The 18,520-nt window shown below is 43.0% G+C and overlaps 1 protein-coding gene across 1 annotated transcript in view; it reads right to left on the bottom strand.

The window, feature by feature from the left end:
* The window catches only part of LOC124606160 (dipeptidase 1-like), a 369,120-nt gene that overhangs the window by 21,275 nt on the left and 329,325 nt on the right, over positions 1-18,520 (bottom strand). Inside the window, exons 10-11 of the mRNA XM_047138127.1 lie at positions 13,804-13,879; positions 7,192-7,330 (exon numbers count right to left, since the gene is read on the bottom strand). Coding sequence (XP_046994083.1) covers positions 7,192-7,330; positions 13,804-13,879 — 215 coding nt within the window. The remainder of the gene's footprint in view (positions 1-7,191; positions 7,331-13,803; positions 13,880-18,520) is intronic.

Below are 18,520 nucleotides of genomic sequence, written 5' to 3'. Positions count from 1 at the left end.
GGACGACCATACATACTCTGTAACGTGCTCCTGTGCTGCCCACAAGGTTGGTAAGGAATCCTTTTGGTAGGGCGCACTTTTCTTCCACCAGCACCGTTGGCAACAGCTGTATAGTTGTTGGTTCACGCTGATGTGATGCAACATGTCCCCACTTCTCCAAAACACGTCCCACATGTGCTCGATGGGCTTTAAGTCGGGGGCACGGGCAAGTCATTGCCAACAGCGCTGGCGGAAGAATGGAATGCTCTACTACAAGAACTTAACAAGCCTCTGGCCTGCAAGAGAGCAAGATGTAATGCATTCTTTGAAACCCCTGAGATCACATACACTATTAAAATGCATCTCTCGCAATTTAATGTCCAGGAAACCGTCATTAATTGCGGTGACCAATGTAATTATTGCCATTGAATATAAGTGTCATCATACTTGTTTCATTGCGTATTTCTTTCTGTTACCTTCTTTAGTGTACTGTACTGTACTATACTTCTCTGTACTATGCTTAGCTACTCTTTGCATGTGTGGTCGAAGTTTCGTCGAACTACGTTCCTTGACGGTAACACATCATGCACAAGTTACTTTCATCCTTCAGTTTAGCACACCAGTGTATAATGGCTTGCGGTGTACAGTATATAAGTAATGTACATATAGAAGAAACTCTTGCGGATCCAATAGGATCGTGCATGAAGTATATTGTAGGGGTTGTGCTTTTGCACGAAGATATCGCGTTAACATAGGTTCTGCTGCAAAATGGCCTGTAAGATGTGCTGAATGTATTTTGAGCTCTCGATCGTATTTCAATAAACGTCACAGCTATGCGGTCACTTTCTTACATGTAAATGACAATCATTCACACAAAGACGGAGGGGACTACTGTTACTAAAGAAAATTTTGCCTCATTTTCGACTCTGGTAGCGTCTTCCACAACTCATAGTGGTCGGTTGTCTTCAAACTAGCTTAGGAACCAGCAAACGAGATATAGGCTTTCCGAAATTTCGTGGCAGAATAAAACTGTGTACCGGATGGAGACTCGAACTAGGGACCTTCACCTTTCTCGGACAAGTGCTGTACCGCATATTTTTTCTACTTCGAAAAACATTCATTCAATTTTTTTTTGTTTGCTTGTGTCCATAAAAGAAGTGTTTTGAATAACATAAGTATATGATCTCTTCTTGATATATAGAATAATGTCCTCCTTGTAGAAACAAAAAAAACTCCTATCATATGAGCAAAATGTTGCAGGTAATGAGAAAACAAATAAAATTCTCTATTGTCTGAAAGTAAAAGACGACGTTCTTTATAACATAAACAATATTTCCTGAAAACTTAAATAAGTATACTTTCTCAACGGCACTTTTTTATGCAGAGCGCATAAGGAAAAAAAAGAAACAAATAAGGCTGCAGATGCTTAGTCATTAGTTAATAAACACGTGTAAGGAAAAAAAATTTGAGAGAAGAGTAAGAAAATTAGAGATTCTAGAAAGACTTGTTGTCCATGCTCCATGTTGCTGCGCCATCAGAACAACGTCCGTTCTATCATTGGAAGGGGGACGGGAGATCGTCCCGTGTTGGTTGGCGTGTTTCGCCGAGATCGAAGCTCTTAGGCGGTTGACGAAAATACTCTGTAAGTAATTCGGGAAAGTGGATCGATAGTGTCAATGTCAATGCAGAGTATGATGTTATACATGGAGACGTGTCAAGAAGATCGCCTGATAGGCGAGATCGTCCCGGAACAGGAAGTTGATAGCCATGCCGCAGATCCCGGTGATGGCGTTCTACTGAGATGATGGAAAGTAGGTCGTGTCAGGATGTATGAGCATGATAGGAGAGGCGTGGTGTGGGAGTGCTCGGAGGTAGAAAGCGACAATTTGCTGTACGAGGGTCCAGACACTTCTGCTGCGCCACACTCAAACGGTGTAAATCTGTATCTTGACGTTGCACTTGAGGCACAGAGCTGGGTCCAGCAGCGCTATGTGATGCAGTTTCTGTCTTGTACTAGATTTACCGCTGACGAAAGGGTACCATGGCCCCTTAGTGGTGTGGTAGGGTTGATGGATCATTTTCCAAGCTGTAGGCCATGAAACCTAGTGTGATGTGCTTCGAAGTGGTTTCGGGCTGGGTACGGTCAGTGAAGGCAGTAGATGTCGTGCGTGGTTGTGCTCCTGGTCCTGGAGAGCTCCGTGCGTATGTAACTATGTTCCAAAAAGAACTGGCCAGTGTGTGACATCGAATGTGAGATCGTGTCAAAGGCTTCAATAATACTGGTGCGAGCTCGGTAGTGAACATTCCATTCTGGCTTTTCCATAACCGGAGTATAGTATTGGTGTGAAGAGTCGTGGGCCTAGATCTCACGTTAACCAGATCGAAACCACCATCCCGCTTCGGTAAGGTGGGGGCATTAACTGGACTTCGAAGGTATGTCCGGAAAAGGTAAAATATCCGAAATCCGCCTTTAGTCTGGCCGCCATTGTCGCACTGTTGGGCAGAAGTGCGCGATGCGGGGCACCCGGCATGTCACATGGGTACTGATGAAGGTGACTATGGCACATATTCACCGTACATAGTATATGATTCTGTATGTTTGCCCCGATGCGTTGCACTAGTGTCCGAAAATGTATTAGCGAGGTGTGGCGAATGTCCCGCGTTTACACCAGTCCGAGACAGCGGAGGGCGCCCACCAGTTGAAGGAGGCTACACTGTCTGTCGGATGCCACGACCGATGTTCATGGCGCATAATTTTCCATAGTTAATAGCGCTCCCTGCCCATCACTGTAACGGGTAATCCAGGCATCATAACTTGTAAGTCGGCTGCTGAAGGTACGACGAGGTCTGAATCGTCCGTGTAGGTTCCGCAGTGGAACATACGGACCTGGAGTGGAATACCTGTCAATCGACGCCGTAATCCTCAGATGAGTGGTTCCAGCGCAATGGCGTAAAGCACGGTCGACAGTAGACAACCCTGCCGGACTGAGCGTTCAGTCCGTATAGCTTCTGTAAGTCTCCCGTGGACGAGAAGTCTGGATGTTTCTCCTTGAAGGAGCCGCATTATCACTTGCTTGAACGTCGGGGGAATCGCTATCCGGTCCACCACTGTGTTGAGGGATGCATGATTCACATGGTCAAACGCTTGGTTGAAGTCGATGGAGATTAAGACACCTGGCAGTCGCGAGTGTGTTGCCAAAACTATCACATCTCGATATTCACTTGGGGGCAGGCTGAATATTATTATGGGCTACTAAAAATGCTTGTTCATGGGAAACAATTTCTCGTAATACATGTTTGAGTCGCACAGATAGAAAGCGTGTGAAAGTCTTGAAATCAGAACTGAATAATGTGATCGGCCGATAACTGTCGAGCCGTGTTCGTGCTGCAGATTTCGGAACTGGTATGAGTAAGCCTTTCATGAACTGCACCGGTCGGTACTTCTTGATAGAGACGTCTGTAGTGCGTTGCGAAGGCATTGGCAATGAAAGCTTGCAATGTCAGCCATCGCCCATCAGGTAGGTCTGAAGTTTACATTAAGACCTGTCAGCGTTGGCGAACACTTTAAACGATGTGATGCATAGAAGTTCCTCACCTTTAATCCTGTCTTGGCTGCATGCTCGTATAATGGCTCCATCCAGACGGCACCTTGTGAAGGTTTAAATGTTTACCTTGATGCGTTGAGCTTCTTTCTGAGGGATAGACCATGAGCTTGCGTAGAGCGCTATATTAGAGATCAGTTGTGTGTTGATTCCACCTGGCTATCGCTTTACCATACTGTGTCAAGATGCGTCTGATGGCTCGATGGCGCACAGTATCCACCACTGCAGTGTCGTTTCGTAATGGGTGAAGCGTTTAACACAAGCGTGCCACTTTTTGTGACCTGTAGTCGACTTTCTGGGTCTCACATTATCGTGACGTTGTTTCCAAGATCCTGCACTACACCAGACAGGTTGTCTATGTAGGTTGATGGTACAGATGTAGCTGTCATAATACGAAATGGCAGAAGATCAACGTTCCGCGTAGAGAAGAATGTCGTCAGTTATATATAGATTCTACCGAGTTGGCTGGCGGAGTGACTAGTGATTTGTGGCTGCCCCAGGCGGTCATCGTGCACCACTCTCAAGTGTCGTTAGACGAAGGCGGCGGACAAGGAAGCGAAGTTCCGGACGTTTGGTGAAAAGTCGGTATTGGTCTGTAAGCACGAGAACTCAACTGAAATCTCCGCCCACGATGAGGTGATCGTATCTGACGAGAAATAAAGGCGTGATATCTCCTGCGTAGAACTGGGAGCGATCCCTTAGTTTATCTGTGTCCGATGGGGCTGGATATCTATGATTCCGATTCCCCCGACGGTTGGGGCCACCCCTTGCGCCGTTTGAAGACATGCGCCATCGGAAACTGCAAACCCTTCTCGCAGGAGGATGCCTAAGCCTGTGTGTTCCATATCCGTCGGGGCGGCGTACATCTCGTGTCCGTAAGACCCACAATAAGTTCCTGTACTCCATTCTTGTAGGATGGTGGTGTCGATGTCTGCTGCTCGTAGCGTGTCGCGGAGAAGATGAAGCTTAACTTGAGAGCCTATGCCATTAGTATTGATGACAGCTATTCGGTATGACAGATAGGGGATCCGTGCTGTCGATATGCTCATTGCTACTGCAGGTTGTCGTGGAGGATTGAAGAAGTCAATAGTGGTCGCAGGCGTCGTCGTATGAACATCCCCCATTTTAGTGTCGGTCTAATGGAGGAAAAGATGTCATTTGCACATCGGGTGCAGATGGTAAATGCACGTCATCCGTCCATGAAAACGGTGGGTGAGTTTCAACATTGGTGGGAGGTGGCAGCGCTGGTCGAGTAGGCTCAATCGCTTCGGCGATGGGTCGCTTGCTATATTCCATGGCTTCCGGGTGCGGTACTTCCTCACAATCTCCGTTGGAGCGCTCACCGTTTTGTGGAGGACTCGTCTTCGTGGCATCGGAAAAAGATTTATCGCGTATGCCGTCAGATTTATGCACCACCTCATCGTCCTGTGGAGGTGGCTCAGTGGCCAATTCTGGCGTCTTGCGGCGTTTCTTTCGGCATTTAGTCGACTTTTTCTTCCTCCAATGTCCATCGGTGCTAGGAAAGGAAGGTATTCACGTTGTTCCAGTACAAAAGATGCGCCTGCTATGATGGGACCTTCGGTCTCCATAAGACTCTCGCGGGTATCCTTGTGAACATCAAGAATCCCGTGTTCGGTTGAAAATCATGTTCGCAGGCGGGAATGCCGGTGGCAAGGTGCTGTGACGCCTCCGGGTGTATCGGTCCTGAGAGACGCTCATGAACTGTGTCTTGTGAGGGCTGGACGTGCAGTGTCTCAGCCTATGTGATTGGAAGGGCAGTTGTGGTTCGATCTTTGTTCGTATCTTCGAGTCGTAGTTGTGTAATGCGGCGTTGCAGGCACTCATTATGAACGTGCCCTTCTTTGTCACAACCGGAACACGTTCGAGGTTGTCCGTCGTAAATCACCACTGATCGGCAGAAACCTATAGAAATGTGTGAAAGGACATGCCGCTTGAAATCGATTCGGACTTGTCTTACACCATTAAGCACCGAATATATTGCAAATTATGCTCATGTCTCGGCTACATGACTGTGGACTTTCCCGTAAGGGCTTAGCGTCGCGATGACTTCATCTTCATGCGCCACGATGACTTCATCTTCATGCAACTCGAAAACACGAATCGTTCGAAGGCCAAGCTCTGCGTCGCCCACATCCACAGGGTCAACGTTCCATTGGAGTGTCGATATTTTAGTCCATGTCGTGTCCCTTGAATAATCTCGTTGTAGGCGGCGTCGAATGTCATCTTAACATAAGCGACGCTGCTAACGATAGATAGGTTTCTGCCGATGAGATCGTTACCGGGAATCTTCACAAACGAGTAGGATACGCTCGATGGCCAGTGCTTTGGGTTGTGCGTATTCATTCTAAAGGTGCACTTCCTGTAATAGCTTGGCAAGAAGCTTTGTTCGATGAGAAACGGGGTGACGTGGAGGTAAACAAACACTCCGCGCGCCAGCGGCGTGGACGGCCGAGTGAGGTCGGTATTACTCCCCTGCCAAAGGCAGACTGGCCAACTGTGCTATCCAAGCGCGAGACACACACTGACAGTTTCAGTTCTGCCAGTACCTTGTCTCCTACCATCCAAACTTCACTGAAGCTAGGGTTCTTTCCCACGCTCTGGTCTGAACACTGAACCTGACGGCAGAGTCAGTGGATGAGCCAAGGCAAGTTAATGCTGACGATGGGTTACCTCACCTCTCAGACGATAAACTCGTCTAACTAGTTGACTACGAGCAACTTCTTACTGAAATAATGCATTACGATACCGAAGTAAGAAACTAGAAGGTGTCGAAATACGAACAGGAGGCTATCAAATGGTTTTTGCCTAAACTGTGAGAAGTCAATCTGTGGTACATTGTTAAGACAGAAGATAAATGTCCTGTGGCACCCACAGCACTAACATTACGTAAGAGAAATAATACTATTAATAAAAATGTTAGTCCAGGTCACTGACTACTTTCTTAGTAGCCTGCCTTTAATTGGATTACAATAAGGCTGATTAAAATGAGAATAGGATGAACCATAAATCGGAACAATGTGAGTATCGAAAACAAATTACCTATTGCCTCATGACCGTGTTATACTAAAGTGATTTCACAGCCATTTTATTTCTGGCTCCAGAAATATGGGACAACAGAAAACTGGATAAAATTTTACACAGGATTTTACAACAAATTTAATGAACCCGACATGTCTAATCTGGTAGAAAATTATTAAAATGTGTGAGATCCCTGTTTGATCACAATAAATACGGTACATGATGTTTATATAATGATAGAAAATTGTAAATTAGATGTAGTGGATGTTAATTGACTTGTAAGAAGCAATGAAATATGTAGCCAAGAAATGGGATTCATTATGGTGATGGCTTCATTGAAATCTCTTTGAGGTGCGGTTATCAGTATTTTAATATTTGGCACAGTTCTGACAATAACAAACGCAAGCATGATTTTTTGGAGATTTGGCAGGATTATGTCGCATACCGTTTGCTTTCTCCAGTCGTTACAAGCGGGGAAATGAAAGGCGGTCATGCTACGTGTTGTTAGAGAGAAGTGAATGCGATCCACTCGCACCCAAAGTACTTGAGTTGTGACAGCTATGTCGCCCACCTCTTCAACCTCTCTGAAGACCCTCAGGAGGTTGAGACCGGCGAGCTTCTTCACGTCTTGCTCCGTCCACAGGGGGTCGCTCAGCAGCTCGGCCAGCAGGTAAGGGTACCGCGACACGTCCTCCAGGCCAGTCGGCGTGCTGAAATGTCACATCAGTAAATTCTTATATTAAGGTCAATTCACATACACATTTTCGTCTAGATGGAATATACACCCATATTACATTAGAGGGTAAACTGTCGACTGTCACGTAAGTTAAACTTGTATTGAATTTTTGGTGAAATACTTTCGACAGCTAGAATGACAGTTTATTCTCTTCGATAGCTAGTGATTTAAGCTGTTTTTCACAGATATTATGATTTTGTTACGATTTTTATCTATGACTACTCGTTTTTCGTTTACTGTGTGTACTTTTTCCGTTCTATTTTTCAAAATTTCTAAAAAATATTCTAGTTAATTATCAGGTTTAAGCTCGATTTTTCCATTAAGAATATCATTTCGATGATTTACCAATCGATTACGAAGCAACATAAAATGAGCTTATAATACCCCAACACATAGCCCAACAAGATAATTTCAACCCGAACATAGTTCAGAGAGTATCTGAAAAACAAATTACAGCTAAAAAACATATCATACATAAGGACACAAAATTAATCGAAGAAAACAAAACAAAAAAAAAGAAGATGTGCACCAACATTATTCATCAGACAAATTTCGAATTAAATAAAACAAATTATAAATTTTAAAAAAATCATAAAACTAGCAATACGAAAAACAACAATCTAAAAATGAAAATTCTATCCTGGAAACCCGAAGTCACTAACATTCCCAAACCAGGATGCACCAAATTTCGTGTAATGACAGTGCTGAATCCTATTTTGGTCAAACGGTACGAGAAAACCTATACCACAAAGCAAAACAAAAATCGAAAATGATTCTGAACGTGGCTGCGCTTCAGCAAATGTGCATGCAAGAGCTTATATGGTTTACAAGTAACAGCCAACAAGTGGTAAACTACAGGTTTATCAAACCTTGACCATGATTTTAAAACCGTGTACCTCAGAAGCTATTGTTTCTCTTAACAAGATTAGGACATTGCACGTGGAACAAAGACACAAACATTACAATAAGCAAAAGTACAGGAAATATTTACAAAAAATTTTAGTGAAGCATACACACATGCGAGAAGGATCACATATCTACAGACAATGTGGGAGCCGTTGAATCTGTTTAGTAGATGTCATCCACTGAATCATCATTTAAAATACATTGTATAAAAGTAGTAGCCGTCGTCTACTGTAGGGTTTGTCTTAAGAGTTTTTACAATAGTACATATTTGATCCTGGATACAGAAACAGTTCACCACTTGAAAAATTTGCATAAAACTAGCATTGAATAATAGGATCGTGGCACAGGATACTAAGAAGCATAATATAAGACGTTCAGAGATAGTAACATACGTCGACTCGCTGAAGATTAGAGGCACTAGCCCTAAGTCACCTCTGGTATGCGGCGCTTTTGCGCGTCCTACTTGCGCGTATCTGCAATGAGCACTTGCACATATTATTAACAGAGCCAAGAAATGGTTGAAAAGAGGGAGAGGACTTAGGTTACAAAGAGAATCATTGAAGTCATATGGCTTTTAAAGATGCAGCAGGTCATATGAGGAGAACAGACTCTTTACAAATGTACAAACCTTACCGGATACACTTGTACGCGAATACGTTTCCTAGTAATCTACAACATGAAATTAACGTAAAAAAGCCACTGCTATTAACAATGGATATAACAAAGGAGTAGCAGATCGTGACCTCAGTAACGAAACCACCAAAAAATGTTCAACTCAAAGAAGCAACAAAAAAATGGTTCAAATGGCTCTGAGCACTATGGGACTCAACTGCTGAGGTCATCAGTCCCCTAGAACTTAGAACTAGTTAAACCTAACTAACCTAAGGACATCACAAACATCCATGCCCGAGGCAGGATTCGAACCTGCGCCCGTAGCGGTCTTGCGGTGCCAGACTGCAGCGCCTTTAACCGCACGGCCACTTCGGCCGGCCTCAAAGAAGCCACAGATCGGCTCACAGTAAGGAGGACAATAGTAAATTCATTTCCATCCTGTTTCAGGCTATGTGTTCTAAAGAATTAAATGCCATTTGGTGAATAAATATAAACGAAGAGCAATTTTTCTATGATTAATAATCAAAAGAACATCTTGTGCATACTACCAAAAATGATGAGGATCCGTTGTCAAATTCTGATATTTACAAAACGATCTGTAGTAATTGTTCCAGTTACTATACTGGACAAACTGGCCGAGCAGTCAGGGTGATATACAAAGGATATGTGTTTGGAAAGAAAAGTAATAATTTACAGAATTCCACCTCTTCAGAACGTTTATTTATAGCTGGTCATACTCCAAGGAATTTAGGAGATACCGTAACCTTATGCGAAGACGTAAAGGGCGTAGATTAGATTTATGGGATCTAGAGAAAAACGATGGGTACGTTTTAAGCGATCAGCTTCAGTTTGCAAGTAGACATTTCCGGAAAGGCTGTAAATCTCTGCTTGTGTTCGTGTAGCCAATTTTAAGGCTCGGTTCTGGCCTCCAAGTAATGTTTGTTTTCTTCAAAATTCTGTGTTTAGTAAGAATACGTATGTTGTTTTTTACAATGTACTTTGTCATCCGCAGTTAAATTGCTGTTCTACATTTTAGTAGTGAACCACCTTAGACCTGTTTCCCAATTTTTTATTTTTAAGGTGCTTTTATTGTGCATCTAACATAGTGATTTCCAGGCATATAAACTGCTTACTGCGGTTTCGTTCCTTTTATTGGTTATTGTATAGCACCCTCCTTTTTAGTATATTAATTCATTTAACATGTTTTATCAGTTCGTCAACTTCCATTAGCATGTTACTTTACAAGTGATGATCTGCTCCAGATTCTCCCCACTCCCTTCACTTTTACCAATTTGCATTTTCCTTTTAATATTTGCAGGTTTTTGTCACAGTGTGTCTTTTCACAGTAGTCCAGCTTGGCTGGGGTCAACTTAATAGTCTAATGCTGGGCCTCTTATATAGTGAAAGCGTTTACTGAAGCTGCATTGCTTCAATTCTAATATTTGTTACGTTTGGGTGTTCTCGCACAAGTGCTTTTCGTGCGGTTTGCACATTTGTAAATAGTTGGCTCTGTTTACCTGAGCCTGTGGGCTTCTTGTAAGCCGTATGACCCTAATGGCCTACATTTTACGCCCCTGTCCTCTCCCTCTTTTCAGCTATTTAGTTAACTGCTAACTCTGTTAGTAAGATGTGCTAGTGAAATCACACACTCTGCTCACTGCAGCTACGAGTACATAGGACGCCAGCAGCGCCACGTACCAGAGGTGACTTAAGACTAGTGCCTGTTCTCTTCAGGAAGTCGACGCATGTCAGTTTTAAACAAATCTTGCAAGTGGCGTACTATATGTTGTTGTATCCACCGTCAGTTAAGTGATATTTCAAAAAGTTTTAAGACAAAGCCCTGAAGTGGATGGCTACTACTTTAACAACATGTATTTTAAATGGCGATAAAGTGATGGCATGTACTACACAGTGCAACGACTGCCACATTGGCTATAGATACTATGATTCCACGTGAGTATGCTTCACTAATTTTCTTTGTAAACATTTCTTGTAATTTTTCTTACTGTAATGTTACTACATTTGTTCCACAGACAATGTCGTAATCTTGTAAATAGGTTTAAAACCGAAACCATGGCCAAGCTTTAATAAGGCTTACATATAATACCAACAGGAGATGAGAATCCTGGGAGAATTAGATATATGTAAGCACAAAACAATTATTCAGACATAAAAATTAGATAGAAAATTTGTATCGACGTTTTGGAGAACAATAACGTATAAAAAAGAAACAACAAACGAAAAAGTAATAGTCATAGGTACAAATGATAGCAATATTATATCAGTGAAACACAAGTAACATCACTGACTAGCAAAGATTTCGTTGTAAGCATAAACATGAACGAGAACAAACGGTCATTGTAGCTGTCGAAAATATTTCACGAAAAATTCAGTAAAAATAAAACTTACGTGACTTATGAAAATATAGCACCATATAGACAGTCGACAGTTTATTCACTGAAGGTTATGTGTGTCTATTCCTAGTATACGTGTATCGCGTTATTAGGTCACGTTATTAGGCATATATGTTATTTCTCCGGAACACAGAAGTAGCCCCACGAAAAAGACCTGATACCCTCTTACGTGATGGCTGACAAGTGATTTTATCCAAAACTGAAGTTTCTATTCCAAGCTGAACATTACCGTTCGTTAGTGACACTTCCTGTGTATAGACTATAAAGGATAGGGGGAAAACTTTGATTGTCTATGAGAAATTTATGTTACCTAAAGTAAGTATACAGTATATAATTCTGTCTTTTTTTCGATAAGATAAAAGCGCAGATTGCAAAAGAGAAGGCTGAATGGTCGGAGGAAAACATAAAAAGGACAATACAAGGGACATGAACTTACAAGCGCTGGGAGATACAACACCGCACGAAAATTTTGACCGAGCGCTGAGAAATAAGTCGAAACAAGGCCCCTTAAATATAAATTATTTAGAATGTTGAGAGAGAGAGCCTTTACAAAAAATTTCACATGACGAACACCACAAGCGAGACAGGTGAAAGCCACGTCCTGCAAGATGAAAGCAGTAACTAAAATTCCAAAAGTGAATGTTGAAAATGGTTCAAATGGCTCTGAGCACTATGGGACTTAACATCTGAGGTCATCAGTCCCCTAGACTTAGAAATACTTAAACCTAACTAACCTAAGGACATCACACACATCCATGCCCGAGGCAGGATTCGAACCTGCGACCGTAGCGGTCACGCGGTTCCAGACTGAAGCGCCTAGAAACCGCACGGCCACACCGGCCGACCAAAAGTGAAAGTGCTGACAAGTATGAATATAACTGAATTATCAGTTTAATAAGTTATTGTAGCAAAATACTGACAGGACTTATTTAGGGATAATGGAAAAGCTAGTATTGACTGAACTTGGGAACGATTAGTTTAGCTTCCAGAAAAATGCCGCAACGCGCGCGGCGATACTGACCCGACAACTTATCTTAGAAGTAAATGAAACCCACGTCTAAAGCACCTGTATCCTTACAGCAACCTTTTTATGCTGTTGGCATGAATACACTTTGAAATTTTGAAGGTACGAAGGGTAATATGCAGAGACTGAAATGTTTTTTGCTATAGGTACGGATACGAAACTGCAGCTATGACAGTCGAATGACAAGACGCGGAAAAAGTGGTCTGAATAGACTAATACAGAATTGTAGCCTGTTCCCGACATTACTCAGTCTGTACACTGAGCAAATGTTGAGGAGAAATGTACAGAGGGAATGGAATTTCAGTGAAAAGAAATAGAATCTTCAACGTTTACCAATGACTTTGCAATTCAGTTAGAGATAACAAAGGCTATGGAGAGCAGTTTAGCGGAATGGATGCTATCACGGAAAGAGGTCACAAGATGAAGATCAACAGACCAAGGTACTATCAATAATAAATAAGTTTTGCTATTCGGGCTGCAAATAGCTGAATATGGTTGAAATAGAGAGGATCTAAAACGTAAACTGGCAGCAGCAAGAAAGGCACCGCTGAGGAAGTGGAATTTGTTTGGATAAAATATAAACGTATCCTTCTGGAATGTTTTTGTCTGGACAGTAGCCTTCTACCAAGTAAATATGTAAGGGAACTGCACACTAAAAAGGAGAAATCACCAGTGGAGGGACTTAGCTTTGATGCCGTCTGTACTGTGATGCAGATTTATTTCCCAGCTTGTATACCCTGCAGCCATTCACCAAGGTAGGCTCTTATTTGTTTAAATTATCCCCATTTTATATATTTCAATGGCTTCTCTATTTAGTTATGGATAATACTATTATCCACAGCTGGATAATAGTATTAGCCACAGCTATATAGAGAAGCCATCGAAATACATAAACATGGGGATAATTTTAACAGAAAAGAAGAAGCCATGATACTCAGAGATATATGGACTTTGGCGCTACAGAGTCGATCAGAATTGTTTATCTTTGACGTAATATAATCGATAGTTAAAACATTTTATCTTTGACAAAGTGTATCTCTGCTATCACGTGAAATCCAGACCACGCCCTCTTTCCACAGTATTAAGGCCGCTCTTCGACGTCCGACTCCTCAGTCGGCAAGACTCAGCACAACCAGGAGCACCTCCGAAGATGTCCAATGTAGCCTTGGACGAAACGTCAGGGATTGAAGAGTTCCATGGACCACGGCCATACAACCCGGAAAAATTCTCAGCAACTAAACCCGGTAGGTTTGATGTGTAAAGCAGCACGATAATGTTTTCTTCTAGCCAGTCTAGCGTCGCAGTCTACAACATAATGAGTGCTTAATGTCCATACCTACTAAGAAATTCACCACAAAAAATATTTAGAGGAGAAACCGAGATGAATAATACTTCTTTAGTGACTGAGAACTACCGCCGGTACTTGTTACAACTGTATACAGATCAGGTCTCCTTATATGCTACTTCTCTCTAGTGCTGTACAGTACTCACTGATTGATGCCGTCGTATCCTGCGCCGATGCCCACGTGGTCGATGCCCGCCACTTCTCGTACATGATTGATGTGCGCTGCGACAAGAGAACAAGGGTATTTGCAAGATTTCATTATGATACGCCTATCGGCAAATTAGTATCTTAGGACATGTTTTGAGATAACGTACACATCGATGTAGTGAAACTAAATTTATAGCTACGTGCGCCAGTACCACAGGCGTGCGTAACTCTGCGCAGATCAGTTTTTATCATTTCGAACAAGTTATATTTGTACGTGTAAGTCTTGAGGGATGCTCTTATACTGTACATACAGACTCGTCAGACAATTTGTGATAGGTGGGTGTTGAGTCTCGAGTACGAGACTCTGCATTTGCAAGAGCGGATAATGTCGTTACCGGCAAGTCGTTACCGGCATCTGCGTATCCGTCTTTCTCTGTGACTGTTGCGTCAAGTTCCTTTCTGCTTCAATAAGATCATGTATTCATCCTCATGTACCTCTGATAAACTTTTCTGACACAAGAATGAGAGCAGTTTTATCCCGAATACTTTATACACGTAGTCTGTATTGCAAAAAATTACTTAATGCTGTATCTAACTACTAGCATGGGCAGCCCGAAGAGACAAAAATCGCTAAGTTGCTTGGAAAAGGGAGCTTCCTTTCGCCTATTGCATTATTTATTGATGACATGTAACGTCTCATTATTGAATACTAAGTCTTTTGTTAGCAATTTCGTCTTTGATACATTCATAGAAGGGAACATTTCGGGAATATTTTCTACTCACAACGTGTCATGGATGCATAGTATCGTCAGATGACATGCGTAGCCTTTTACACATGCACGATGTAAATAGGGAAATACTACTCTACCCTGCGAAAAAGAAACTTTGTTCTAGTATCATCAGACGTGTCATCCCCTATTATCCACATATTCTCTCACCCTACATTAAAACTTCTCGAGAAAACTCTGAAGAGTGGTAATATAACACATCGTTTCATTTATGATCGGAGTTTGCGGTAGTACAAGGAGAAGCTAAGCGAAATAATTCGGTCACACAATGTCCATTTGGACCTGAAAATATATTTAATCTGTGTTTTGTTTCATTGGTCACACTTCATTAGTCCTCACTACGCTTTCCCATGAAAATGAGTGAATAAAGCGTGACTATTTGGGCGTATAAAGGACAGAACTAACCAAAGATGAATAGAGTCTGGTGATTTTGCGAAAAGAAATATGGGGCAACGTTGGTCAAAGAGGTATGCACGAGTTTCCACAACTTAAAGACAGTTCACAGTGCGTCAGGTAGATCTGCCAATGGGGAACTTCTTCCCCCCAGTGATCCAAACCGGAAGACGTCCCTTCGGGGCATTGTGTAGCTGGAGGGCCCAAATTCGGATGTCTCCATATTGCGTACACTAATATGGTAACAAAACTACTTGAAAAATTAGTTATATTATTTTGGGCTGTGCTCGAAACGTATTAGTTAGTCAATACAGATGGGGACATGCTCGGTGAAGTGTTAATTTTTGTTTGTTTACGACAAACAATTTAGATGATTGTAATAGTGTAGCTACGATAGTTAGTGTGTGACGCTGGCTTTCAGTATCGGACTTTTCGTTTGTAAACCAGCAGGTAAAACCTGTTCGATTAACAGATCAGTTAAAATGATTTGTTGCTATGTATGAGTTTATAAATTTTATTTGGTTCTAATGATCTTTTCTTTGTGTGATAATGTTGAGTGCACTTCGCACTGAGCACATAAAGGAAACTTAAGCTATGAAATCTCAAAGTTTTAGGGGCTGTTACCAAAGGCTGAAAAAGTTATATTTTGTACCACATCAATCATAATAGTTACATTGGATCAATTTTAACATTTCGTGGGCTTTCTTTGTGACTCCGAGATTAACAATGGTCTGCACCCTTGCTGGAGACTAACTATGAGAAATGGCTCTAATTATATAAGAGTATTTACTGGGACAGTTATTGGATGACAATTTCCCTATATCATTTTCCGAATCTGGGAACGTTTTCTTTGTACTCGCTCCGCAACCATGTGCTTCGCGTGTTTCGCACCTACTTAAAGGGCCAGTTCTCATTGGTGAGAATCTTTCGTGTGCGTTCTTTATTAATGTTCAGTCGTTGCTAAGGAAAATGGGAGATCAGTGAGCGTGTTTTCATTGATTAAGGATGATAGCTTTTCATGTTTTCTTCGTGACAGGTTGCGGTACCACATTATCTGTCACGTGTGCACGGCAGGTACCGGACGCCAAATTAGGTCAGTGAATATTCGAATCACTATAGCTTCGCTAGGCAGTCACTATCGAGTGGTGACTTGTGCCTCAAATTTGAGAGCTTCATTTGAGGATTAATTTCAAGTTATAGTGATAGCTAATTTAAGATACAGAACTGTTAAATTTTTGTGTCAGTTAATTTTCGGTACACCAGCACAGTACATTCTCTAACAACAACACGCACAATTAACGTAATTATGATAATTTCAGTTTTTGTATTTAACATAAATCACGACAGTGATCGTATAGCTAACCCATGTTTGAATACATAACTAAGATTAAATTTCATTCAGTCCCTTGATAATGGAATCAAGAGTAGTTTTCCATTGAGTGAAGGTATACTCGGATCGTAGTAGTTAATATAGAGAGTACCGTGTACGCCACTCAGAACTGTAAGACGAGATAATTTCCATTATATAAAACCTTCCAGCTACCTAATAATGTGATGACCTTCCATTAGCACATTAGGAATCATTACACGTAGCCTTGCAGATGTAAATGTCCTTATCCGAATGGGAGATTGAACCATAACATGATTGTCTATTTGAGAAATAAATTATTTGTAGCAAAATCCCTGTATTGCTCATGGTGCAAAGAAACCTTCATTCATTCCCAATTAAGGTAAATTGCCAATAGTTTATTGTATTCACGATGATAGTAACATAAGTGAAGGAAATTAAGGTCAGAATGAAAAATAATCATAAGTTGAAGGAAAGCAGTTTATGGGCAAAAGCAAATCTCTATCCTTTCTATACTGATTATGCTGGCTGATGGCAGTGTCAGGGAGCGTCATTCGTGGTGCATTATTTAAATTATTCTGAGTGATGAAACTCAATTCTGGGCGTAAATGGAAAAGTACCCTGTTATCACGAGCCGTAGCAAGCAATGAGAAGTAGCTTCAAGATATAACCACCAAAAATAGTAAAATCTGAGACAGCCAGGTGCTCATAGTAGGTATGAATAAAACTTAACACACGATAATTACAGACGATAAAATCAAACAAAAAAGTAGGAGTGAGTTGACCACTTTTCAGCACCATGTGTTTTTGCATGTACACTCCTGGAAATGGAAAAAAGAACACATTGACACCGGTGTGTCAGACCCACCATACTTGCTCCGGACACTGCGAGAGGGCTGTACAAGCAATGATCACACGCACGGCACAGCGGACACACCAGGAACCGCGGTGTTGGCCGTCGAATGGGGCTAGCTGCGCAGCATTTGTGCACCGCCGCCGTCAGTGTCAGCCAGTTTGCCGTGGCATACGGAGCTCCATCGCAGTCTTTAACACTGGTAGCATGCCGCGACAGCGTGGACGTGAACCGTATGTGCAGTTGACGGACTTTGAGCGAGGGCGTATGGTGGGCATGCGGGAGGCCGGGTGGACGTACCGCCGAACTGCTCAACACGTGGGGCGTGAGGTCTCCACAGTACATCGATGTTGTCGCCAGTGGTTGGCGGAAGGTGCACGTGCCCGTCGACCTGGGACCGGACCGCAGCGACGCACGGATGCACGCCAAGACCGTAGGAATGGCTCAAATGGCTCTGAGCACTATGCGACTTAACTTCTGAGGTCATCAGTCGCCTAGAACTTAGAACTAATTAAACCTAACTAACCTAAGGACATCACACACATCCATGCCCGAGGCAGGATTCGAACCTGCGACCGTAGCGGTCACGCGGTTCCAGACTGAAACGCCTTTAACCGCACGGCCACACCGGCCGGCCAAGACCGTAGGATCCTACGCAGTGCCGTAGGGGACCGCACTGCCACTTTCCAGCAAATTAGGGTCACTGTTGCTCCTGGGGTATCGGCGAGGACCATTCGCAACCGTCTCCATGAAGCTGGGCTACTGTCCCGCACACCGTTAGGCCGTCTTCCGCTCACGCCCCAACATCGTGCAGCCCGCCTCCAGTGGTGTCGCGACAGGCGTGAATGGAGGGACGAATGGAGACGTGTCGTCTTCAGCGATGAGAGTCGCTTCTGCCTTGGTGCCAATGATGGTCGCATGCGTGTTTGGCGCCGTGCAGGTGAGCGCCACAATCAGGACTGCATACGACCGAGGCACACAGGCCCAACACCCGGCATCATGGTGTGGGGAGCGATCTCCTACACTGGCCGTACACCACTGGTGATCGTCGAGGGAACACTGAATAGTGCACGGTACATCCAAACCGTCATCGAACCCATCGTTCTACCATTCCTAGACCGGCAAGGGAACTTGCTGTTCCAACAGGACAATGCACGTCCGCATGTATCCCGTGCCACCCAATGTGCTCTAGAAGGTGTAAGTCAACTACCCTGGCCAGCAAGATCTCCGGATCTGTCCCCCATTGAGCATGTTTGGGACTGGATGAAGCGTCGTCTCACGCGGTCTGCGCGTCCAGCACGAACGCTGGTCCAACTGAGGCGCCAGGTGGAAAT

This window comes from Schistocerca americana, chromosome 3, assembly GCF_021461395.2.
Source record: "Schistocerca americana isolate TAMUIC-IGC-003095 chromosome 3, iqSchAmer2.1, whole genome shotgun sequence".
Lineage (NCBI taxonomy): Eukaryota > Metazoa > Arthropoda > Insecta > Orthoptera > Acrididae > Schistocerca > Schistocerca americana.
Note: the sequence above shows the minus strand (reverse complement) of the source record. Positions and strands in the feature narration are given on the sequence as shown.